Source organism: Haliaeetus leucocephalus, unplaced genomic scaffold (genome assembly GCF_000737465.1).
Source record: "Haliaeetus leucocephalus isolate CR32 unplaced genomic scaffold, Haliaeetus_leucocephalus-4.0 Scaffold228, whole genome shotgun sequence".
In the NCBI taxonomy this organism is placed as follows: domain Eukaryota; kingdom Metazoa; phylum Chordata; class Aves; order Accipitriformes; family Accipitridae; genus Haliaeetus; species Haliaeetus leucocephalus.
Window position 1 is genome coordinate 23,246,890 of NW_010972664.1, and position 27,643 is coordinate 23,274,532.

The 27,643-nt window shown below is 38.0% G+C and overlaps 1 protein-coding gene across 2 annotated transcripts in view; it reads right to left on the reverse strand.

Annotated features, from left to right (window-relative positions):
- KPNA1 (karyopherin alpha 1 (importin alpha 5)) overlaps nt 1-27,643 on the reverse strand; it is a 39,992-nt gene that overhangs the window by 6,714 nt on the left and 5,635 nt on the right. For both annotated transcript variants that reach the window (XR_774330.1, XM_010567527.1), the window contains exons 5-10: nt 25,628-25,759; nt 17,364-17,452; nt 15,412-15,511; nt 14,677-14,840; nt 13,429-13,507; nt 10,297-10,422 (exon numbers count right to left, since the gene is read on the reverse strand). Coding sequence is in view for 1 of the 2 variants with exons in the window: in XM_010567527.1 (XP_010565829.1) it covers nt 10,297-10,422; nt 13,429-13,507; nt 14,677-14,840; nt 15,412-15,511; nt 17,364-17,452; nt 25,628-25,759 (690 nt within the window). In the remaining variant the exon portion in view is untranslated. The remainder of the gene's footprint in view (nt 1-10,296; nt 10,423-13,428; nt 13,508-14,676; nt 14,841-15,411; nt 15,512-17,363; nt 17,453-25,627; nt 25,760-27,643) is intronic.

Sequence of the window (27,643 nt, forward strand, 5' to 3'; positions counted from 1 at the left end):
TCAGATCAAGGCCCTTTTCAGCTCAAAGGGAGATATAAATAACAGGAAAGTAATAAATAAAACATACAGTGACACAAACCTGATAGGCAAGGGATAAAAGAGACAATCACAAAGGAGGAAAGGCTCCAGTCACTAATTAATGGGCCATTAACAGACTACAGGCACGGCTTTGCGTAGAGCCAGCCTGGACTTTGTAACTGGTAAGACAGGGACAAGTGGAACTGTGCAAAACTTAATAACAAATCTTTTCTTAACTATCTTACCATGTAACCTCCCTCTCTAGAGCCCACGAGTGCTCTAAGGATTAGGTGCTAGCAACCAAGATTGGCATGACTGAATTTGGGCCAGGAACCAGATCAGACCTCAGGAGAAACCTTTGGGTCTGTGGGGCCAGCAACTGGAGCAGGTGGGGGTCTCAGCATCAGTAGCTGGAGGGGTCAATGGAGGGAGCATGCTTCTGAGGTGCTCTGTGCGATGGGGAGGGATTTACATTATCCCCAAATGCGACAGTGGGAGCTGAGGATCACGGTGTACATAATTTGCTGGCAAACTGGACGAGGCAGCAAGTAGGAAGCCCAGGATCCAGGCATGGACAGAGGGCCTGGGCTGATATTCAAGGGGTCTGCAAGTGTGGGGATGCTTGAGACAAACGTGTGCATCTGTTTCCTAGTGAGAATCAAGCTGAACTAGCCAGTGAGTAGGAACGAAGTACAGCGAGTTAAGAGAGCTCAGGATCCAGCCATGGACAGCAGATGGGCAGAGAGCCCATATGGATATTCAAGAGATCTGCGACTGTGCACGTGTGCTTGTGGATCTAGAGAGTGAGGGCACGCGTGTTTTCACTAGTGAACTTCAGTCCTGATCAGCTGGAGAGGAGAAAGGGGACTTGGCAGTCTACACTTATGTTTTATGTGAGTCCAGATAGTGCCATACAAGGGTGTCGTTGAGGTGGAAACCCTTATAAGAACAGCGTATTAAGGGACGTTAAGTATTCTCTGCCGAAGAGCTTGATACAGATCTAGCATACGATATGTGAGGGCATTAGTATTTTACTATTCTAGCAAAGAACAAGTCAAAAAACTCATTATTGCTTCTTAAATCTTCTCCCCAAAAGAAAACTTTTACATGAGATTTATTTCCTTAGAAAGTGTCTTCCTAAAACCAACTTCCTCAGTGAGTACTAAAATCAGAGTATGTTACATGATGGCATGGAACTAAGCACATCTTAGCTGACAGGCAGTAACATACTTTGAGCCTTCTTAATTAAAAAAAAAAAGTTACCTTAAAATATTTCAATTTAAACTTGTAAAATAGTAGGAGAATTCCAGAATAAAGGGAACTAGCAATGGGAGGGCAGCAAGCAAGTGGGAGAATCACAAAAGAATATTATTGTTTTCTTTCTGCCTCAATCAATTTTGGGGGGTAAAATTACTCTTCTTAGAGCGGAGAAATGTGCATTTGAACCTTTTCAGAAGGAAATTAATCCAGGTCTCACATGTCTTGGGTGAGTGCTCTTATTTCTAATTCTACTTATTTCTATTTATTTCTATTTCTTATTCTATTGTGTAAAAGGCTACAGGCACCTTGTTTACTTTCTGCTCTACAGTGAAGTTGGCTATCTTTACCCAAGCAGAACAGGTTAAAGCACCATAATGAATTGCAGCCTCTCATAAGGCACTTCACTGAAAGAGACTGGCTCAAGAGAGAAGCAGATTATCAGTCACTATATTTTTATTTTTTATTTTCCTACTGCTTGACATGCAATCCAAGTGTTGTCACCACCTCACGCTAGCATGAGTCCCAGTTAAAGGTACTTAACTGTCCCTCTGTAGTACAGCAAAATTTTTCAACTAGCCGCCTGTCAACAGTTGAAACTCTTAGAGCTTAGATTTAAAAAAAAAAAAAAAAACAACAGCAGCAAAAAAAAAACCACAAAAAACAACATTAACTAAGTCAGAAAATAGTTTGCTTTAACCTTAATATCTTCACTGGATTTCAAAAGTCCAGTTAAGCTCAGAAAGGGTAGAAACAATAAAGCATTAGTACAGAGAAAGTGCTAGCAGCATCTATTATTTACACCCTATGTCTTGCAGCCTTGCCCACAGCAGTTACTCTTGAAAACAAACTAGAATGCCCAAGGATTCCTAGCTCTATGATATTTTATGTGGGAACAACAGTTATTGTGGAAACAAACAGGCCATGTTTCCCTTTCTGTTAAATTCCTTTTAAGTGATAAAACAGTCACCTACTGAAATAGAAATTGGGGGTTTTTTTGGTTTTTTTGGGTTTTTTTCTTGAAGAAAAGCAAACCTCAGGCAGAGCAAAACATTAAAGGACTGTGGCAGGATGAGGTACTTAAACCTCCTGCAGATTTAGAAAGTGTTAATTCAAATTACTTTTTTAGCCTTACTATACTGTGTGCCTGACATGTGGAAGCGTGTTGAAGACTAAAGTAACATAGTGCGTATAAAATGCTCAAGATAAGCATAGCTTTCAAACAAAGTGAACACAGTTAAGGGATTTCAGTTCAACAAGAACTTTAGAAACATGTGAAAGAAATAAAAAGGAAATGAAAAAAAATCAAGTTGTAAACTAAGGACTGATGTACAAACTACTGCAGATCTCACTCTGTTACCTGTTCAAATGTTCCACTACAACTTGAAAAATGAAAAGTGCCTTGGCCAGGAAAATAGTGGGCAACTGCCTCATACGTGCCTGTCCTTGGTTTTGGCTGGGACAGTTAATTTTCTTTCTAGTAGCTGGTATAGCTACTGAAGATGGATCTACCTACAGGGCAACAGTGAAGATTTATAGTAGAACAAGAATAAGAATTCCCCTTTTGGGCTTTTTTTATCCTTTTCCTGATGTTTTCTAATACTCACATTTGGTTTAGGCTGCTACTACTAGGCACTGAGGTGGTATCTTCAAAATACATTAGAAATCTCTTTTCTGCATAATAGGTAATCCAGAGCTCATCCTTTAATACATTAAAACTAACACTGAAATTTTTGCCCAACTGCATCCATTCATATTTGTTGGAACTGAACTCCATCTTGAATTGTAACTATGAGTCTTCCAGGAAACTGAAATTGAATTTTAATTGAAAACTGAATTTTCAAATTTAATTTGAAATTGAACTGAATTGTAACACTCAGCCCTTCAGCAAATCCGGCCCTCACTTTTGAAGTGTCAACTTTTTTGTGTTTGGGTTTTTTTGTTGGTTTGTGTTTGTGGGTTTTTTTAATAGATGGTATCCCTGTGCTGTAGCCCTTCAAGAGGGCTGGCTATCCCTTGGAAACATTCTATCCTTCTTATTTATTTTAATCAAGCTTCTTCACTTTATAGTATTTGATTTTTAAAGAGTGAAGCTAGATAAAAGTGAAGTTTTAGAGTTTTATTACATCTGCATGGATATTGAATCTAAATACATTGTAGTCACTGTTAGGGAGCAGGTCTTCAGCAGTAGTATATTAAATTAGTATTTTGAGCTGGTCAATACCAAGTGAATTTGCTTCTCCTCTTTTTGGTTCCCACAAATAAATCACTTATGATATGCAAAAAATACACATATACATTTAGTATGCAAGTGTTGGCATCGTGTGTCTAGATATGATTCATCACATAAATGTGAAAGCAACCAAGTCTTACAGCATGACTGTTTTTCGGCTCCTGCAAGCGCTCTCATTACCTTTAACAAATCAAGATTACAGTCACCATCCTAGTTGGCAGCTGTGAATATAGCCCTACTGCCATGATCTCCTCCTCCTGGCTGGAAATTTCAGTTCACAGAGGCTTCTCAGTTACTTGTGTTCCAGTTACCTTGTTTATTGATTCAATTTACAACTGCTTTTTAAACAACTTAGCAAGTATTTGTAAGCCAAAGCTACTTAACATGATGGCATGAGTACAAAACTACTGCCACCTGAGAGCCAGGAAGGAAGCACTTCAGATCTCAGTTCTAACAGACTTCTATGCTGTTGACACAGACACCTAAGCCTATATCCAAACTGTGTATAAAGCAAACTTCTAGCCAGTTTACACAAGGTTGCTACTGCTGTCAGGAGGAACCTGCACTATAACAAACAGCAACTTGTTGAGGCATCTCTGGCTTTTAGGGTCTGTCCTACAAAAAAAAGATAGCAATATACACCGCTGACTGCTGAGGTTTTCAGGCAGAATAAAGGAATTACAGGTATTGTAGCTCTGCTGCCCTCAATGTAGTGTGATATATGGGATTCACCACACGTAGAAGCCTGAAAACAGATTTTGTACTTGAACACAAACTTAAACCTGAAAGAGATTCATCTTTGACTTTTGCTGGTCCTGAAACAAGTACGACTTTGTCAGCAATGCCACATTTTGCTCCTAATTGAGACACTTTTTGAAGTCCTGCCACCACAAACAGCACATGAAGATTTCAGACCACTCATGCAAACTATGACATAAACCAAATACACTTTATATTTAAGTAATTTGATACACAGTTTGCCTGTGTAAACCACAACTCTGTGTGAATCACATCATTCCTTTTCCACGTCCCTAGCGTTACTGTGGTCTTTTTGCAGACAAGCCTCTGACAATTCTTAGCTTGTATCTTTACCCCAATTTGTAAAAATGTATTTCATTCCAGAGTTTTTAGAACTGACAGGCAATGTATCATTTGCTACACTTGCCCATGTCACATTTCAGCAGGGATAGGAAACCCTGAAGGAGGAAAAATATGGCACAGATCCTGTTGCTACCATGCCTAGCCAATACTCAGGTTTCCAGATGTTCTTGTGAGAATTTAAGGTATATTAGAAAAGAAGTGATAAGTTTCTTAACCTGTCAACAGGAGAGAACTCCTATGATGTCTTCACTGTCAGATATGGAAGATTGTGTCTGATGTACTGCCTTTCATAGCTTTTCAACGGGTTGCGAAGTTAGACACAGAACATTTTCTGAGGTATGTGATAGCCTTTCATACCCCTCAGAAGGGTCGACAGTCAGGATTTAGCTTCAGTTGTGCAGTTCTCCTTCTGACTCCCAGGAAGATGTAGTTCCCCTTCTCCCTGACTGGGGAAGCTATCCACTGAAGTACAGCAAAGCTGTATACAAACTAGGAAATTAACAAACAAAAACTATACTTAGTGACAATCATGACTGCATCAGGATATACACATCCAACCCAAACCTTAAAAGCACAGAAATAAAGAGGGGAAAGACTGCTGTATTCCACCACACTTTTCTGTTGCCTAGGCACTGTTGATAACACACTCTGAAAGGCTTTCACTTCCACCTTTGGTGGAGAAAAAAACCCAAGCCTCCTGTGCTTTAATATGAGCTACAAAAGAAAGTTCAGCGCGTACTTTCACACATTTCATGCATGTTAATTTATATTGCCTTAACACTAGAAAGTGTTTACTTGATGGTGTTTGAGTGCAAATCTGATGGTGACAGGCTGCTGCCTTATCTTTTAGAAATGGCAGTGAAAGCCTTTGGAGTGTGCTACCAAACAGCATCGTAGGCAGTATGAAAGTGGAAATGAATATAGAAGTCCTTCCCTCCAACTTTATATTTCTATACTTTAGAGTGGGTGGATGGAGGGAGTGTAACCCAATGCAATCTTAAACAACACTAAATATAGCTCTGTCTGTTAATATTGGTTAGATAAAATACCTATTAACCAAAATATTTCATTTTCTTCTTGGTGTGCAGAAGAGATTGCGAGATTATGGCTTGAGCACTACCCAAAGTTTCCACAGTATTCTAACATCCCAACTGCTCTGGAGCAACAACACACTAGTTAGATCAGCTGGTAACTTACAATAATGTGGTTTACGATGCCAGGCAGACATTTAACTTTCAGGAAAAAAAGTTACCATGTGCTGAAATTATTCCTGTCTGATTTCTGGCTAAAGATTGTGCATGTTCAAAATCCAATTAGTATCACAGAGACTGGAGTAGAACTGGCTACAGGCTATGACCTCTAGCAGGAATTATCGAGCAATTTGGAGGGACTGGGGAGAAAGAAAAATAAATTATTTAGTTTAGAGCTGCATCTAGTATTTTAGAATTCCTTCTGTAAGGAAGACCAATTCTCAAGAAGTAAAGTTTTAATTCATCACAATGTGAAATTAATTTAGAGAAAGAATAAAAGAAAATACCTCAACTCACAGATTAAATAGGTTCACCAATGATCTTAGTTAAATCAGATATTCTTCCCAGATGGGAATTATCCTTTGTCCTCACAGCTACTAAAACAGACTAGGCTTTTATTCTCTCCATTTTAGCATATGGCCATCTTCAAGAAACACTTTACCAAACAGCATTTTCCAACCTCAGAAATTAATTTAAACTGGTTTTTGGCTCAAATGTTTACAGTGATTTTGACACTGAGTAGGAGTCATCTGAAGTAATACTTCAGAGAAGTCTTCTGAGACAAGCAGATGTATCAGCTCTGGAGCGGAAAGGAGGTTTCATCACACCTTGTATCGCACATGACATTCTCTAGGTTGAGACTAAAAACTAAAGAATTAGAGCCTTTCTGGAACTTGTTACATGTCTGTGATAAGACTTTCCTTTCAACATGAGATAATTATTGCAATTACACCTGCAATTGCCAATTTTACTTCCAAGAAACAGTGGCCTTGAGATCTCCCATCAAGCATGTTGTAAACATTCTCCAATGTCCTATACTTCACAACTTTTCTCTAACAGGCCTCCTTCTGCAGTTCTAAAAATCTAAGCCTCATGATGGACATGATTTGCAATATGTCATAATTACTAGGATAGTTATCTCCCACTCAGAATCACAAACACTGTTTTTTAAATCTCATTTTTATAACTGCCAGTGTAGATTAAATGGGGTACGCACTTAGGGCAGTCAGTGTTTCACTATACAGCATGTGTGTGCTCAGAGTTCAAAGGCAGCTCAATTACTCTGAACGGAGCCTGAGGGATTCTTAAATGAACTATCGCTTTTACTTTTGAGAAGTTGCTTTTTACATTTTTTCAATGGACTTGAGTAACGAATGCATCAACATGCTTCCAACCCTGCCTGTGACATATCCTAAGGCAGCTGCTTTAAGCTGGATTCTTTTAAATCTACATGTATTTTAGTGATTTGGTTGACAATGTGTTTTCTTCCTGATGCAACAATCCTGAGAAAGAAAGCTTCTACCCACACAACCACAACAACTATTTTTCTATGCAGAATGAAGGGGGGTTTAGTACTTATAAAGAATCACCTGCTAGAAACGAAGCTGCAATATTAATGGCTCATAGCATTAATTTCTCTCTCCCTGCCTTCCCACCTCACCTTTCCAAGTCACAAAGCAATTCTAGCCTGTTCTCAGTAGAAAGGGGGCAGATCTAAACTGGTGGTAAGACACCCCAAAACCTTTAAAAAAACTACTAAACACACACATGCATAGATGTACCTAATGATTTTGTTTAGCTAGATGAGGCAAATTTTGTTTTAACAAAGGAGAGACTATTTTATCCTTACTTGGTTTCAAATAAGGATGTGACAACAGTTTAGAAGACAGAGGATTACCGAGGGTATAGTTAAGAACCTCCACACCTAAAGCCTTACTTTTACACATCTGAGTAGTGGATACCAGGTATGAGAATACTGTGCAAACAAGGACAGGCACTTACTCCTTCACTTGAAGAGGAAGACGTGGTACAGTGAATACTTATGTAGAAGTCACAGAAGTAAATACACTATTGAAACAGCTTCTGGTGCCCTAGAATTTAAGTTACCTCTAGGACTCTTCGCAACTGTATCTTCAGTAGATCAAAAATATGAAAATAGAGATCCTGAAGTTTTGAAAAAATGCTCTAGTAACAAACTTTACTTTCTATTGCCACTTCCAGTACTTATTTCTTTATGGAATAATCTGTACAGGTATCTGATTTTCTCAAGCTCTTCTTTTTCTTAAGTCTGCAACATTCCTATATGATTGTGCATCCCAAAGCAACTCTGATAGACTTGGGAAAAACCACAAGGTTAAGAAAATGTATTGGGCTGGATTGTTCCCCAGAAAATGCTCTTAGACTTCCCAGGAAAAGTAGAAACGGCCTTCTAAAGAGAAAATACTGCTACTCCCTGTTTCTAAGGTGGTAGCAGCATGGATAAAGCAGCCAAAAGATTCTTCACTGCAAGAAAAGCAAAGGCAAAAACATACCTTAGCACAGGCAGCAGTAACTACCTTCTCTGCACTGCTAAATGCACAGCAATTACAATTGCTGATGCAGGAAAAAAACAGTGGTACAGTTGCTGATTTTACACAGCACTTTTTGTTAGAAGTTCAGCTAGTCCACAGATTAACATACAAGCCACAATAAAGGCAGAATCAAAATTTTTGGAGCTCTACCAAGGTTAGATTAAGTAACCATATCATTCTCTATATCTGACAAAAAACATGATCTTCGGTGGCCAAAGTAAAATTTTGACTGAGAAAGCCAGAGCAAATACAACTGTAGGAGGTTTCTTTGCTTGCAGTTCCACTTCCATCTTAGTCATATCCTTACATCAGACAAGAAGGACCTACACAGCTTTCCACCTTCATAAGTTTTGTTTTCTTGCCTGCTCATTTCCTAACATAAGCATCTCTGAAGTTAGACAAGCATTGGCTCTTAATGCCAAGAAGCTTAGCAGAGACTGAGTTATCTTCCACAAAAGTATTATTTCCCGTGCTTTCTGAGATGAAGACCTCATTCAAGGTATTAAGACTTTACATTGCCCCTTCAGCAGCTGAATGTTCTTTGTAAGGGAGAATGTATAAACAAAAGATTGCAAGTGCCACCTGCAAAAGATATAATACACTTCTTCCTCAGGAAAAACATGCAATCTCCTGCAAGTTTTCTGCAAAAAGAGAATAATTCTATCCCTTGGGTGAAGAGGGTTAACCACTTCATGCTAATTCTCATTATATAGAATGAATAATCCAGAGCCATCAGATACAAGACTAGCAAGTGTCAGGCTGCCTTCCAAGGAAAAGGATATGAAGGAAAGAAGTACTCCTTGGCCACTTTTGCCAATGTATTATGGGGCTTGGTTTACTTTCTGTGTGAACATGCATTGTTTCTGCCTGATTACTAATGAGTGAGACAAATATTTCTAATGTCTAATATTTCTGCTATTTATTTCTGTTCCTCAAAGAATAGATCTCTCTAACTGGACTTCCACACATCCTCTGCAATCTCTGAAAATACTCTCTGTATCCAGTGAGGGAGAAGAGCATTGAGAAATGTAACTTCAGAAGAATTAAATTTGATTTACATGAGGAGACTTTCATTCAACTGCCTTGATGGGAACCTTGTATTTTTATCAGATAAAGCCTGGTTTCACTACAATCTGTTTTTTCATCACTTCTGAAAAAGGGAAGGAATGAGGCATTGTCCTTGAAAGCCAAGCAAAAAATTCACCTAGTATAGCTGTTCTGAAAAAAAACTCCATATCCAAGGAAAACAAAATATATCTAGCAGTTTCTTCTTTATCTGGTCAAAGAAAAACTTTTCTCTGGGAAAGAGATGGTCAATCTCTCATTTATACCATCTGGAGACAAGTCCTGGGAATTCTTCTTGATGGCTGACACTAAGTCCAGACTCAGAACAAAGATGCAGCCTTTTGGAAGCCTAATTGCAAAGACTGACATAAGGGAGGAACTTTCATTTGCTTCTGTGTGCTGTCACTTACCATGAAGGGATTCCAAAATTTGGTGTAATCAGAAAGGACAAATCCCAATGCAACATGTTAGATATCCTCCATTATTGTTCAGTTTAATAAATAGCAATTTTAGATTTGGCTAAGCACAACTGCCTGTATCAGGAATTATAAGAAAATATAAACAGGAATAAAGAAAGTATTTTACAATGTAGGTGTCTATATCTGGTGGTGAAATCAAGAAACATGCAAAGTTATTTGATTCTCAAAGTTTGTAGCTTACTCTTTTCATACTTGAGAATTCTGTATCTTAGTGATTGTCAAAAGCATGAAGCAAATATTTAAGACAAGGTTTTCTTGAGCTTAGCCTCATTTTGTCATTCTCTAGCATGACCGTCTCCCCACCTTATAATCTGTAGATGATTACAAAATTAAGTAATTTGAATTTGAGAGATGACTGGGCCATTGAAATATTTTCATTATGCACAGAACCTACAATATACTTCTGCTTATATGTAATTATATATCTGTGACTATGTATACATACAAATAGGCACTTTATACACAAAAACCAGTGTACCACCTGGTATGTGTTTCTTCTAGCCTGCAAGACAAAGATTACTGATCATAGCTGAAAAGGTTACCTGGATCTGGGCTCTGTTTCCAGCTGTTATATTAGATATTGTCCAGCATGCCTCCTTTTTGATAGATTCTTTTGGGCTGCTTAGCAAGTGCAGTAAACTCTGCAGGGCTGAACAATTCAGAATTACCTGAATACAAAAGAAAGAAAAAAAAAAAACCAAAAACAAAACAAACCACAACTTAGAGGAAATTTAGGATAAAGAATCACAAGAACAAGGAACACAATGTCTTCAAAATCTAAAAAGCATATCCCATCAGATGATCCCCAAAAGTTAAAAAAAAAAAAAACAAACAAAAAACAAAACCAACAAAAAACCCCACCCCAACATAAACAAAAAAAAAACCAGCAAGAACTAAGAAAGAAATGTTTGCAGGAATGCTAATAAGCAATTCAGGTAAGAGAACATTCCTTCATTATGATTTCAGTGTGACCTGAACACCAGAAGATACTAAGCCCACTATGACCAAACAAAAATAAGATGACGGTACTTTCCTGTCATCTTGTTTTCTGCATTTTTGTGCACTTGGAAGCTCCAACTACTTCTGTTTTCCACATCAGCTGGCACAGTGGGGCAGCCTGTTGTCAGTGTTGTGTCCAGTGACATTATGAATGGGCAATTCTTATTAAAAATTTTAAAATATTGTAAAAAATTGCAATTTTACACAGCAGAAAAGTTGCAGGAAAATCTGCATTTCCAAAATAAAAATTTTAAGTGCCCAAAATACAAGAGAAAATGCCCCAGAACAGTGATGTTACAAGAGCAAATACTTGATTATGTCACGTGTGATAGTGAAGGGCTTTTTGACCCTCTAAAAGGGCACAAAACAGGATTCAATGACTGAAAAATGATTTTTTTTTTTAATTAAATTCCAACTTCTTACAAGTAAGAAAGAAATTGGAAGAGCCCACCAAGAAGCACAGTAGTTTTGCCATGTATGGCAAAAGCAGGCAGCTTAGAAAGAACAGTGTGGTACAGAATTTTATGAGAAATTCTTCAGTCTGTTTGTGGAGGTCAGAAGGATGAGAGTCAAGCTGAATCATGGTGATGACTTCTGATCGTGAAATCTGTGGACTGAATTCCCTTGCTTGTATCCCACCCCCCCTCCCCCCCGCACATACTCCTAAAACCTTTCTACTCCACATTAAGATTAAAAAAGTAAAGATTACGGTTCAGGATTGTATCAGGTATCTACTGGGACAAATTTAGTTTTTTCTTCATGCATACTATATATGGTTTTGGCCATCTCCAAGCATTGGCAATTGTTAATAGTTGAAAATGAGATGTAAAGTAAAAGCAGGTTTGTGCTCTGAGGTTGTACAGAGAAGTTTTCAGGCAACTATGTTATATGTTGCCTTCATATTCAAAAATGTATCAACTATCAAAGCTAGGCTCTTCCTTCTGATTAAGGATTTTTATATGCATTCTGTACCCCTCTTCAGCATACAGCACAATCTGCAGGCAGGACTATCAAGCACTTAAACAGTTACTAGAATATTACTTAAACAGTTCTCTAGAATTTCAGGAAAGCTTATGGTATACTCGTCTGAAAAAATTGTGCACAACAAAAAAGTTTAAACATTTTTTAGAATTAAAATTAAGATTTATGCAGTATTTAATAACTTGCACTACATGTCATTTAGTGATCCCTTGTGTTTTTATTTTTAATGAAACTATGAAATTACAAAACACACCTCAATCATGACTGATCTGCAAAACAAATGCCATTGAAAAAACAATGAATGCCTATGCAATTCAGCTACAAAAAAATATTGTAGCAATCAAAAAATCACATTAATCTCCTCCTAGTGATAAGATACTCAGTGTCCTGCTGCTGCTAACTCATCTTTATCTCTGATCTCATGGTCACAGAACTACGGAATTCCAAAGGATACATTTAGACAAACCAAAAAATAAGCATTGAAAGAAGCCTCAAGATGAGGAACCTGGATTTTCACTTCGGCATAATTTACATGGAAGGAGTAATTTAACACTTTGAATGGGGAACCAAAAGCTTTATGCATCTACACCTCACTGAAAGCATCTTTCTCCACACTCTTCGCATCATCTCACACCTCTAACTGCTACCACTGCCTCCTGGATGTCCATTTCACTGCCTCCACTGCACACACCTCCCCATTCGCAGCTACTACCACTTCTTGATCCCATTTCTCCCATCAGTTTTAGTAGAGTCAACAGCCACCACAGCAAGCCTCTCTGAGCCTCTCACTTCAATCCAATTTGGTTGTGCGTATGTCAGACAGCCCTGCACCACACAGGCATGCTTCTAGTTTGTGAACTAGAGATGGAGGCCAAGAGTCAGCAAAGTTTCAAAAGCAGTAGCCTACTCTATACTCTTCTTCCTCATATTCCCAATTAAGCCTCACAAAAGGTTGTCGGAATGCACAAAGAGTGTAGGGAAAAAACTTTAACATAAGGTAGGTACAACAGCAGAAGCCTGTAACTGGAGCTTCTGCTCTACATGTAAAAAGAGATTCCCACCAGCCAGTGGATCACAGCTAACACATGTATGCAAGGCACGGACTCTCTGCTCCCACAGATTTTACAAATTGGTGGGAGCTGCTGCCTCTTGCAAAACCTACCAAGCAGCAGGATGACAACCTAGTGCCTCTGAAGCATCAGGTTTCCTGGCTCCCAGTTTAATTCCAATACAGTGGTGGGAGTCACTGCCTCCTACTGATGCTTCTCCAAACATATGCCCAGACACAGCTACATACCATCCAAAATCTGACCAGACACTCGGTTTTGGTATATTCATCATAGACCATCAACAGCATCAAGTGTGACAGGCCTTTGATGGCCCTACCATGGCATATAATTCAGCATAAAATTCAGCCTGAGGCAGACTTGCTTTAAACAAACTAGGAAAAAAAAAAAACCCAAAGGGTATTCCACAGCTATATAAAAATCTCAGACATAGCTATGTAAAAATCACCAACAGTTCAAAACTGAACAGAAAAACTATGAAAACCACCACATGTTTTGAGGCAACTAGTGTCATCAATCCTTCACTTTCAAACTTCAAAAGGAACAAGAGGAGGTGCTTGTGAATAGGTTACCACAACTAACAGAAAGATGAACTGCAGTACAACACAAGAGAAAGTGAATCCATACCTGGGTCTGGATATCATCTCCTGTAACAATGTTCCCAACAGCTCGTAAGGCAGGAGATACAACTTTGTAGTCGTTGTGCCTAAAATTACCAAGGAAAGATCTAAGCGTTAACCATCCTGAAGCATCTCCATCTTTACATCCTCAAGAAAGGAACATCCATCAGCCAGGGGAAAACCTCCCTGCTAAACCTGACTTAACTCTCACTATCTGAATCAAATCACTCTTTGATTTTAAACTAATGGTAAGTCTTTCTAGGGTTTCTAAATATTTAGGCCTTTAGATATCATTCAGCAGCATAAAAATAAAATATGAGATTACAAGAATACAAGTCCTTCAGAGTATAGGCATCCTTGGGAGGGAAAAAGTAATCTGCTTTAACTATGAAACACACTTAATGTAGCATGCACAAAGGCAGAGAAGGAGACAAAGGAATACGGGTAGAAGCTGTGTGTTTAACCCATACAGCTGTTTGACCATCTTCTGCCATTATATGCATCCTCCCATCATCATTGTTAAGTCAGGATTGGAATAGGAAGGGTGAAGTAAGGAATTTTTTTCTCAAATGAAAGCACTTCTTTATAAAAAGGTACCTTAGGTAATACATTCTACTTGTTAATCCAGCACCAGATTTGCCTCAATCTTAAAAGCCTTAATAGTCTTTTTTATTTACATCACTGAAAACCATTATTTCTTGTTCTTAGGTAACTGAATGCTCCACATCCTTCCCCTAGACCTGAAGAAACAGCTCTGAACAAGGCCAGTCTCCCTGACCCCAACTCCCACAGCTACACTTTACTGACCAATGTGTATACTCTTCTACAATAAGGGTTTAGGAAATTATTTACATTTCAAGTCCTTGGTACTGTCGATTCTAGTAAATTTTACTCTTACATTTCCATCTTTGATATCCTTCAGCAATTTCATTGGTAGGTAATTATAACATGGACTTCAATGGCGCAGAGAAAATCCCAGTATATATTATGGATTTTACAAAAATGCAGCTGTTAGGTGCAGGAAAAAATCTCTTAAGAAATAGCAAAACCAGTACAAGAGAAGTTCCATTCTTTCTGTTACTCATGACAAATAGAGAAGACTGAACACAGACAGGTAAAATTAAAACTCAAATCTTGCTTTTTGGAAATTACTACATTTCAAGACATATCTGATTAAACTTCCTATTGCTTCCTATTGAACCTTGATTTTAGGGGAAAAAATGGATAGTACATTTGCTCAGAACAAATTTCTTACATCAGCAATTCCACAAGTCTTCTGCAGACTCCTGCATCAATCACAGCCTGGATTTTATCATTGGGGCCATCAGACAAATAGGACAAAGCCCAGCAGGCATCAGCTAATACATCTGTATCATTGACAAAGAGCAGCCAGGAAAGCACACTAAGACAAGGTGAAACCTGTAAGACATTAAGAAGAGATACATACATCATGCAATTAAAAGGGCCAGAAGATCTATTAACACGTCAGTTAATCTTGTACGCAACATTACAGGACTAGGCACTGGCATCTCAAGGTTCAATACTCAGAAAATTTCAGACCTAGGTAGCACTTCTGTGCAGGGCTGTAGCTACACAAGTACAGAGGAGCATGGCAGCAGAAAAGCGCTATGAGAATTCTTCAGCCTCTGCCGTACAATGTCTGGCAACTTGGAATTCATAATTGTCCACTAAGATGTGCCATACTTTGCACTACAGCAGCCAAGACGTACAGAGTTCTGTTCCTCTGTGGGATGGTCATCTCCAGTACAGGAACAGTAACAAAAAGCTAGGAGACAGCTATATTAAAACAGTGGTTGTAAATGTCCACCCAAAGGACTAAATACATTCAAAAACTTCATCTGTAAGAAGTCCATACGTTGTTTCAGAGAAATTCTGAAACATATCTACTACTGAGTTTAAGTTTCACCACCCTCATTGCTTATTTGGCTACCACCACCTTACAACACATTTCCTTTAAAGCATCTCTTACCTTGGCAAAATCCGGAGGAGGATTTTTCCCTCTGCAGAGGTTGGATAGAGCCCATACAGCATTTCGGGTCATAGTGAGACGGTTCTGTTTTGAAAGCAATCTAAAACAAACCAACAAAAAATTCCAACCTTTGCTTTTTAAAAAATCAAAGCCAGGCAACCCTGTAGGATCAACTGCATGAATCATTAAAATGTAGGTTCAGGCCTACATTTTAACATACACCAGGGCAAAACATGCTAGATTTTTTTTCTATAAAAATACACGCTGAAGAAAATCATGCTTGATGGCTGGATACTAACACACATGCTAGACACATGAATCCCAGCAGCCCAACAAGAATAACAACCATTACACTAAAAGTGCATTCATTTAATTGCTTAGATACTGATGTGGCAGATTAACAGTCAAAAGGCACAGGAACTGTGACAAAATTACTCTAAGTAGAAGGACCTGCAGGTAGTTTTGGAGAGTACTATCTTCACTAAACTGCATTTTTATGTCAGTCTCAGACTATCAGCCCCACTTTTACACTTTTGCATGTTAACTAGTGAAGAACAAAACATATCCTCAGAAAATGTGTATAATCAGGTTTAGGGTTTCCCAAACATTCAAGACAGTCACGTATCTCACAGCAAGCACCATTTACAGACTTTCTGTGCACACTGGCTCCAGTCCCAGCATATGAGAGCCTTGCCCACCGGGTTCTTGTTAGAACACCATTCTACAGACCACCCCAAACCAGTCTTTTCCTGCAGTTGTTAAGGGGTGGCATCCATACACCAGCCGCAGGGTTCAACTTCTGCTCCATAAGGCACAGGAGGCCCCATGATGTGATGAACTGTAATACTGAGACCTTTATGAGATCTGCATACTAAAACTGCCCTCTCACATTAGGACTATCACACCGACCAAAGCTGTGTCAGACGCTGTTACACTGTAAGTCCCCTTATGTGAGACCAGTCCTCACACAAAGACACCTGTGGAGTTGGTTAATTAAGTCAAACACAGCGTGAAGCCTCTAAACAAGGCACTTTCCTGACAGCTTAGAAATGACTAGCCTATAGCGCTCCTTGGCCTAGGAGGAATGCAGTAAGGTAAGACCTAGTTTTTCCGCAACTGTAACAACTCGGTTTCTTTTTCTCATAGCCATCCCACATTGTAGCAATGTCTTTATGAGAGTACTGGAAAACTCCACTGCTGCAAACAGATTTTGCAAAGGACAGAGACTGAATAATCCTAATTTGGACATAACACAAGATGGCGTCACTGTTTCAGCAACACTATGGTCCTTCAGCAGAGGACCATCAAAATAATTAGCAGACTAGAGAAATGACACACAACAGGAGGGTAAGAGACCTGGATTTGTTCAGCCTTAGAAGGACACTGTGTAAGGGGAGCTATAACTGCTGCCCACAACAGTTCAACAGAAAAGAAGAAGCCAGATCCTTCTCAAAGGTACATAATGATAGGACAAGAGGCAACTGTCACAAGGTGAAACACAGAAAATTCTGATTAGAAATCAGAACATTGTTTTTCACCTTGCCATGGTCCAATACTGCAATAGGTTGCCCCAAGTGGTTACAGAGTCTACCTTTGATGTTCCAGATTTGACTGGTTAAGTAGCTGAGCGATCTAATCTGATCTCACCTGCTATGAAGAAAAGCTTTGACTAGATGACCTCCAGAGGTGCCTTTCAACTTAAATAATTCTATGACTCTATAATAAGCCCAGGCATCCACCCACTCTGTAGAATAAAATAGTTCCAGCTTAGCTGCTCCTAAAACATGTTTCCATTTTAGCTCCATTACAAAAGTAGTTCAGGAGTCCCCCATTAAAAAGTCTGATTACTCCACAACAAAACTAATCACTATTATTCTTCAAGGCAAAAACCAAACTTCAGTCTTACCAGACACTCAAGCAAAATTCTGGAAAACATATTAAAACAGACTTACTGCAATAAAGGGGGCAGGATATTACAGTCCAATACATAGTCTCTGCACATAGTGCTGTCTCCAGCAATGTTGCCAAGAGCCCATACTGCCTGCAACGAAAAACAGAATAGTAATTGCTTTTATTCTCACAATTCAACCAGTTTTGTGTATGTATTAGAGTGGAAGATACTCTGTTCTCACTGTTAGATCCTGGACAATGTACAGAAGGGGAATGCATTCTGGTTGAGTATTACATATATACACCCAAGCTCATTATATGATTCAGGAATATTTACACAGATCTAAGAGGAATACCAAAACAGCCAACATGTATGTCTCCAGAGACTTCACAGGCAGACATAACCTTGCTCTGTCCACAATATAAGAGATGAGCTTATCTCCTCAGGCTGAGTAATGTACTAACTCTACACTCCTCCTGGCTCAGAGCTGGTTCAAGTCCAGATGTTCATAGCACAGGTCAAGCAAGTTTGTATCTACCCAAAAATGTTTGTGTGGAACAGCCCATATTAGTATTTCCTAAGAAGCCATAAAAGCATGCGTTGTTTACACAGTCATATTTAGAATGCTGACACCAACTAAGATGAAAATGGAATCTATACGTGAGATAAACCAATATTCAGAATTAAAGCGTTAAGACGGGCATTGGCATATATTCTTTAAGAGAAAGCTATACAAGACAGAACCCATGTTGCCTATTAAGACATATGCATGGCAAAATGCAAGACATATTTTCTCCCTTGGACATCAGTACTACTGTAACCCTTCATTTTGAGAAGAAAAGATCTAAAATACCAGAAGATAATTAAGGAAGCATGAAATCCATGTTCTGTAATATGATGAGAATAAAAGATTTAATTGGGTTGGATTTATACTTTTGGTTTAAGTGGTGTTTTTGATATCACTGTCCACTAGTAAGAGAGTTTTAACTGAAAAAAATTAAAAGTAGCCTATATGAAGTATAAAAGCCATTTTATGACTTCCATGTGATTTACAGATGATACTTTGTAACCAAGAAAGTATATGAAACTCTCATTTGCTATTTATTTCAAGTTAGCAGAGGACCAAGTTCACATCAAATAGATACATATATCTGCTTATTTGGTAAGACCCGTATAATGTCTACACAACCACTGGAAATACTTCCAGTAGTGCACGTAGAGGACAAAAGCAATCCTATTTATCATGGACAGCAGCTGAATGTCCTCCCCACGTTTCTCTTCAGTTGAAGACAATGTATTTATTTGCAGTAAAATGTGTTACAGTGTGTAACTATTTCTCCAACTGAACATACATAGGTTCCCCACACAAAACAAGCATGTTTTTCTCTCCCTATCTCAACTTGAAATAAATTGCTCCTCTAAAAAAAATTGACAGAATAAGCCAAATTTGTTACCTAAAGGAAATTCGCAGGTAATCTGAAATAAACTTATTTATTCATTATCGATACGATGTCAATTGATTTGTTGCATCAGATTTCTACTGTAACATGTTTTTAAATGGTGACAAAAAGATGCCACTTTAAAAATCAGACTCCAACCACTCTAGAGGCCCAAAACCACTAGCAAATCCTGCAAAATTAATACAGCTAAAACCAGATGTAGATACAAAATGTAGATACAGATGTCAGCTTGCTAGATACAAAATAAAAAGGCTCTTCCTCTGTACCAGTATTACCAATAACACCATAGATAGATCAATCGAAAGTCCCTAAACTGCAAGTTGTTAAGAGACTAGGGGACTATTCTGGGGAAGGATTAGTGTGTTTTGTTCTCCTACTGTTTTTCACGCTTCTGCTGTCAGCCACAGTCAGAGACACGGCACCAGGCTATACTGACTTAGTTGTGAAACAGCACAGCCATTACTACGCAATGTCCCCCCAAAACTGATCTTCATCGTGAAAACTTACTTTTCATACCAATTCTTATTATTTTATTATGTTATGACAACAGTTTGTCTGAAATAAAAGTATAACCTTGGGTCTGGCAGCCTCATGGACTTAAGATGGAGAAGGCAGCTAGCTACTGGAAAAATTTTGCTTAAGAGACAACAAATGCCACCTCCTGCAAAATGTCATTTGTATTAGAATTCTAAGAAGCCACACTCATTGCTCACTGCAATGCTTGTATTTCTGCAGCAATGAGAAGCCCAAAGAATGAATCAAAGATTTCAGCTGGTTCTAAATAAACTTGTGGATCTTCTAAAAACGTTTAGGGGTGGAAAAAAAAAGTTAGAATTTGCAATAATTTCCTTTTATTGAACATGTGGGTAATTTTGTATGAAGATACAATCTCCTTGCCTGGACACCCTTACACATGTTAAAACACCTCTGGAAGCCGTATGTCACTTGTCTGTGGACTTTGTTTCTGCCATTATAGCAATATCTATTTTTAGGGTTGACAGCAGTGATAATCACTTAATCCAAGAATCCATTCTGACCCTGAATGACAGACTGGTTTTGCAACAGCAAATCTCACATCAAAAAGTCTGACCAGAGAAGTCAAATAGCATCTCTACTGCTTTCCCACTCTTGATTTTTTTATGGCAAGAGAATTCTGGCCAAGTAGCCTGATATCACAGGACCTGGGGTAAGAGAGGATGTTGCAAGAAACCCTTCTAATGATAATGACTGATAGTACACAAGATGCTAAGAAATTGAAATATCTTTAGAAAAATATGCAAGGTTTTATTCAAAAAGGAAGATGTCTTTCCTTAAGGAGTTACTTCAGCTCTTCAGATAAGCGAGGAACATAAGTCAAGCTCATTTAAACTCTTCTCATCAGACACTGCTATAAATACAAAGCTCTGTCGTGGTTCCCACAGACGACATGTGAACAATGACAAGTGTCTTCAGGGTCTGTTTGTCTAAATAATGTTCAATGATTTCCACTGCTGCTTTTGTGCACTCCTCAAGATGTAAATGGCTTGCTTGCCATAACATTTTGGCTTCATTCTATACATCCCAAATGTTTTTATCTTCTTTTCTGGATAGTTGCAGAGGTAAAAGGATATTTAATTCCATTAAGTTTCAGAGTTTATTAAATAAAAGAAAAATTTTTTACTCTCAAAAAAATTCCATTTCAGTACTTTCAATATCTACATTCAGACCTGAAGATGAAAAGAATCTGCAATTTTAAGATTTGTAGTCTGACTTTTTAACCAACATCTTAGGTAGCAAAGTTGTGTGTGAACTGAAAATGCAAATGCTGTGTTGTCAATTGCAGCTTCTATTTTTATACACCTGTATAAATTTCCATTTATGGCTAACAGTGGAGTAGGGATTGTTGCAGGTCTCCAGTTTATTTTACTCATTATTAAACTCCAGTGTTTTTTTTCCTGCAGTGCTGAACAACTTCAGCAGTCAATAACAGTAAAGTGCAAGTTTTGTAGAGTACTTTTGAGCCATATGGTGCCTTCTGTGAATAATTTGTGTGCATTCTGACAACCCTCCACTTTCCCCTGGATTCTGAAGGCTCTCAGGCATTATTTCATTAGAGCTTTTGATATTTAAACCAAGTGCTAAACCAACCACCAACAGTGCGTAGAGTCTGTGCCTCTTGGTGTAGAAGCAGTATTACGAAGTGAGAATCAACACTTTCTCTACTTTTGGTTGCTGACCTGGGAAATGGATCTAATGCTGGGATGAAGACAGCGAAGATGAGCTTGCATACAAGTGTGATTGGATAAGTGAACACAAGGAAGGATATCGTAAGGCCACATTCCTAGGAGATGACTTCTACTATGCCCCAACACAGAAAACACCTTTCTTTCAGTGGCTGGGGTGGTCATAGCTCCTTATTTCTTGCATCTCATCCATCCAAACACAGAACATAGCTCATACTCACGCCTCAACTGTTTTTCCACATTTTGATTACTAAGACCTAGTTAGTGGGACTGCTGATGTAAAAGCCAAACAGAACTTGGACACCAGACTCACAGGTCACCTGTGCCAAACAAATGATGGTTACCAAAAGGAACAGCAACACAACTAAGAATGGAAAAATACTGAGGGGGGAAAAAAAAAAAAAAAAACACATTGGTTGCTTTAGCTGAAAACACAAACATTCCCAAAGGAGAACGGGGCAGCTGGGGATTCTCCTGCTACGGTCTGTCCAACAGAACACAATGACACATATCTGTCACTGTGAAACAATCTCAATCATCTCAGACAGGGAGCGTAATGCCTTGCATGGTTTTTGAAGGAAATTCAATGTTCATCAAGGAAACCCAAGTTGACATCTGGGTTTTAAATACATCAGCAAGGGAACTCAGAAAAGAACTGCAGCTAAGACACTGCTGAAGCTAGATCAACCTTAAGCATGTCTAAAGGGCTTTGGAGTCCTTCAATATAAATAATTTCAGGCTGGCATATCTAAATTTCTAGGTGTCTTTTGGAAGAAAAAAACTTTGATAAGTGGAAGAAGGCTAGGACATATGCCATTAACTAAATCTAAAAATCAGTACACCAAAAACAGAACCGGTAGAGGTGGGGAGATGTAGCCAAAGCGTTTTTCACAAATAATGGACACGTAGCTTCTGTAATAAACTCAGTTTCTTTGATGGGAAAAATGGATGCCAAATCATTTGACCACTGATCACAGAGAAAGACTGATATACAATCTGAGAAAGACTGATATACAATACAAACAATGAAGGAGTTAAAGGATAGTAGGGTAATTAAATGTGAGCCTGCATAGCTTAATGGGAAACAGATCTTGCAAAAAGACATCTTGTAAAGAGATATAATTTCATTAAAATACATATTGCTTAATAAACATAAACATTCCCTCACACAGACTTCTATAAAACTGCTGATTTAGAATCACACTACACTCAGAAACTAGCATATGCAAAAGAAACAGTGCAACACATTAGATTAAAACTAGCTTATAAATATGAAAAATAACTGTTGGGAAAATCATGATCAGGTAAGGTAAACTGGTATCTGTTCCTGAGCTACTGCTAAGGGCAGTTTGAAATAAGACAAATTCAATGGTATAAGTCTGCGAGACTGACTTCCTGTAAGACAAAAACAGTGGATAACAATTAGCCAGTAAATCAAATTAAAATTTTGGGCTTTTTTTTAGTTTATGCTATGCTACATATTCAAAATTATATTATCACTAACATTTCCTTCGACAGAATTACTATCCCACTTAGCACAAAGAATGGCTTACTAAACACAGCTTTCAATATTTCTTTTTCTCTTCATCCTTTACTATATGGTTGTAGGGCTAGCTTCTGGCCCATCTGCCCTGAACATGTAGTTTTATTTTCCTGTATTTTTGTAATTTGTTGCAAATGTAGCAAGAGTTGCTTGCAAATAAGAATCTTCACAGTGCTACTGTGAGAGAAGATAAGAATCATCGTTTTACAGAGGAGAAAATTATGGCCAAGTATCTCCCAGTTTCAGGAATCCAGCTTGAGAAGTCCAGGACCAGATCTGCTCAAAACACAGACCTAATTACAAAAGTCACTTGCAAAAGTGCCGAGTTGTCCTCAACTACAAAGCGAAATAGAAATATTTCACACTGAGCATTCAAAAAACATAGAACTAGTATCCACTTACTGAAAACAGATATAAGCAAATTGTCCAGCATCAGACACTAAGCAGTAGATAAATGTATCTCAGAAACCTGCAATTGCCTTAATCATAAGAATCTCTTCCCTTTTCTCCTTCATTCACTGTAACATGTTCCGACTTTAACAAACAGGGCCACAGTGTGACAAATAAAAGCCTCCTTTACTACCCACTGATTTGTTACCAGGGCAACAATCTGTACATATACTGAATGAGATGAGAGTCATCTGGATAAATACTATGCAATTGTGTATTAATGCTATCCTGTAATGCAGAAGTAAGAGAGCTAACTTTTAAGTGCTTAATGCTTTTAATTTTTGTCTTAATAGATACTATGGTGAAGTGTTTGGTATTTTTTAAAGCTGTTGGAAAAAACAGAATTTCTTTCATGTTGGCCTGCACCAAACCCAAAGTCAGCTGTGAGCAGCGCTGCAATCTCTACACCTGCAGCCCAGAAACCCGCTCTGAAAAGGTGTAGGTAACACTTCGCAGTGGTACATCTCCCTTCTTTAGCACAGCTTACTACAGAGCAATTTGTAACTAGTATTTAGAGACTTATTGGTAACAGAGGGATCATGGATTCAGCACCTGAATTGCATAGAAAAATATTTTGCGGTAATTACAACCCACTCTGCCTGCCTGCAGTCTGAACTTTAACATGTCAGCAGTTTATTAGGAGGCAGAGGGGGAAGGAGACAGATAAACTACTTAACTGTGGCCCCTAAGCTCTTCTGTTAATTCACACATCTTAAGGCTGAAGGCTGCACAACTCATTCTAAACAGGTTCGCTCTTCCCACCTGCTCTCTGAACATCAGCAGGGATGGTAACAACAACCTAATAAAAAAAACAAGTTAGCTCTTGCACAGAAGATCATTAGGAGCAAAAAACTGGAGTAGCCCCTGCCACACTCAAAGCATCAATCATTCTGCAGGAACAGCACCATACAAGTGATGGCTGAATTTGGAAAGTAATGTCACCAATTTCAACCCCCAAAAAACAAACTCTAAAAAGCATCACATAGCTAAGTCAGGATGGATTTTCACATGGGCAGAACATAGCATTCATCTGCCATGTTGGCAAGCTCCCTATCACATTTCTAGTTTCTACAACAACAGACAGACTCATTTCCTCAAAGGAAGCTAAAAAAGTGGACAAAAAATATTTCTTATTTCCTTTAGTATCATTTTCTCAAGCACCTGAATTCAATTTCTCTTAAAAAAAAAACTTTTCAAAAATAATTCATCCTGAGACAGACCATTGAAAATGAAAAGTAACAGAGTGAAAGAACTGGAAAGCTATAAGCAACTGAGAAAATAAAAATCTGTCTGTCTTGTGGAAAATGTTAGGCAACCTTAAGTACAGGTGGTACATTCTGAGCCAGCTATAAGAAAGAAAGGCAAGTTACACAAAGCGATCCAATGCTTATGAGTCTGGACTTCTCCAATCATGCATCTCAATACAGCCAAATGCAAGGTCAGACATCTAGGAACAGAGAATAGAGGTCACACTTACAGGATGGAGAACTGAACCCTGGAAGTCAGTGACTCTGAAAAGAACAATGGATCATATTGGATAATCAGCTTAACCTGAGCTCACAGCCAGCTTCTGTGGCAAAGAGTCCGCAAAGACATCTTGGATATTTACACACCAAAGTATCAAGTAGAAATTAAAATGAGGCACTATCTCTGCAAACAGCATTGCTGGAACAGTGCTACTGGAATACCCAGTGCTTGTAATTTCACCACCACAAAAAGATATTGAAACAAAGAAATGTTCAGAAAAGGGTCACCAAAAAAACAAACCAATCACCTCAGAAATAGCCTTATAATGAGAATTCAGAGCTTAATTTAATTCGCTCAAGAAAAGCTTAAGCTATGGTCTGTAAGTAGCTATAGGAAAAAACAGAGAGCTTACTAATTGAGTAGACAGTGAAACAAAAGCAAATACCCAGACCCAAAGCTAGTCAAATTTGTACAGTAAAGGTGCATGGTTTCAAGTTAATCTTAATCCTAACTGAAACTCTATTTGTTAACATGATTAATATTTCATCACCCTAAGTCTTCAAAGCAAGATTACATGTCTGAAATACATCCTTGTTCAAACACAAGTTATGGGCCTCATGCGGAAATTACCGAGTCAAATTTTTCGTCTGTGCTTTACACTGATCCCTTTGGGCCTTAAAAGAGTATTCATCTACTCTGTAAGGAAGGTAGAGAACAAACTACAGTTTCCACTCATGCTTTATCTTCAGGAAAAACAAGCATGAACTTTCCATCTGTAAAGCAATTTTGTAAACAAGACTTCCTGAATTCCTCAATACACAGAAAAAGATTAACCCATTAGAGATCATAATGCATTACCGCATTGGCTGTGGTTAAATATATCATTTCCAGAAAAAGAAAAATACAGTACTTCCTTAGATATTTTAACACACACTAGGTAGAAAGGAACTGTTGCGCAAAACTGCCAAACACTACATTTCCTCTAAAGGCTTTCTTACAGGATAGCCTTGTTCCTTTCAGGGGAAGGAAAAAAAAAAAACAAACAAGAAAAACAACCAGCAAAACCAAAACAAACCAACCCAAACAAACAAAACAAATAAAAAACCAAAACCAAACAAACAAAAAACCCAACCCCACCAACCACCACACACACAAAAAACCCAACACCGTTCTTAATCTTTACCTGTTCCTGTACATCTTCAAACTCTGAACTAAGCAGCTCTATGAAGATGGGGACGGCTCCTGCCTGGATCACTATTCGAGTCTGAAGGGAATTTCCCGAGGCAATATTTGTCAGCACCCATGCCGCCTCAAACTGGAAAACAAAATACAAAAGAAAGTTTACTAGGAGCCTTCTATGCCACACTAAAAACGAAGACTAAATGCCTTTTAAAGACAGAAAGAATTAGCGTCAGAAAAGCATGAGATATTATTAACACAGACAATTTGCAAAGTAAGAATCAGAATCATAGAGTTAAGAGTTATTGGTATCACTTAAAATCAAAATTTGCAGAAGTTCCTTATGAGAACAAGATCGGGTTTGCTGTGGCTTTTCAAATATTATTTTTTGCTACACAATTGTGTTACCTTTGGTCTGTTCTACTTCCTTTCCCTACTAGCTAAGAACCAATACACAAAAAATGAGTCTTCCCACAAGATACCCGATACCTGCATTCACTGAATCAGCAATGCCATTCCTGAAGATGCACAAAGAGAGACACTGTCAACATTGTTGGATAAAACTCAGTGAATATAAAGGAATTAAAAGCCATTTAAAAAAACAAACAGGAAAGGAGATTGAATTAAAAAAAAAAAAACAAAAAACCCCACACAAACGAATTTGTGATCACAATCTGGTAGAACTCTGCAACCACAGCAATGTACTCCTCTCCACCTGGTGATCAGTATTGCTGCAAAGAGTTATTAGAGTATGATGTTTTTATTCAATACTTTAAGCAAAACTGAGATCCTGAATTAAAAATTTGCATTTTTTTATTTAACTGTTCTTGCAATTTATCTTTATTTTAATCTCAACTCGATAAAACATTAACTTTTTAAGCTGAAATGCAAATTTTAACACTACCTGATATAGACCTCAGAAAATATAGATTCTAGAAATCTAGATTTTGGTAGATTTCTGCATGCTTTTCAGTCCAAAAATTATTACACTACACTAGCAAATTTAAATCCTATCAGATACATTCAGAATCTAGTGAACAAAGACTGCTAAAAGTTGAATGAAAAGGTAAAAAACAACGAACAATAAAAGTAGAAAGTTGTATGCTATAAATGACGAATTTTGACATTACCAATAAATTTTATTAAATATTAAAATTTATTAAGTTTTATTTCCAGTTAAAATCATTATATACTTTCCAAGCCTAGCTATCTCTTAAGAGCAGCAAGGACTTATATTTAGGATTTAATCACAAAAGCAACTCCTGCTAAGGAGATGCACAGAATCCTGAAACAGGCCTGAAATAAGAACTCAACAATTAAGCCTAGACTTGTAAGGCTTTTAATTTTTAAAGTGTTATTAATTATTAAAGACTTCAGTTCTAAAAATACAATTAATCCTACCCTCCTGATCAACTAAAGGAGAAATTATATCCTGGTAACATGCGATCAGAATAAACGATTCCAAAATACATTGTTGTAATACAAAGAGCATAGGCTGCAATAAAGCAGAAACATACTATGTCAAAACTGTAAGACTCATCATTAATGAACTAGAAGCAAAACGTTCAGGCCAGAGCTTAAGGCCAACATAAAATGTACTTGCTTTCCTGTAATTGTACCTTCTCTGAAGTGATTATTCAGTGTTTTGTGATACAGTATTATTAGTCATCTTTCAACCACAGAGGTTTCTTACCCATATTTTAGAACTTGCCCTTTGGCTTCCTAATGGATGCCATCAGGTTGTACTCAAGTTTATATTTTCAATGCTTTGTTACAAACTCTTTAGGACAAGCTCGGCAAGTTTCAACTTTGACGATTTTTGCTCTTTCCGTGTAAAAATCAATACATGTTACACAAGTACGGCCATGAGAATTTGACTCAGTCTACAATTGCTTTTGAAGTTTTTTAAACAAGAAATGTAACTGCATTTGATGAAATATCCTATACCTTTATTTTCCCTTCCTATTCAAGTATTAGGAGCTTGTTTCCCTTTATGTGCCTGTCTTAGACTTCCATGCTA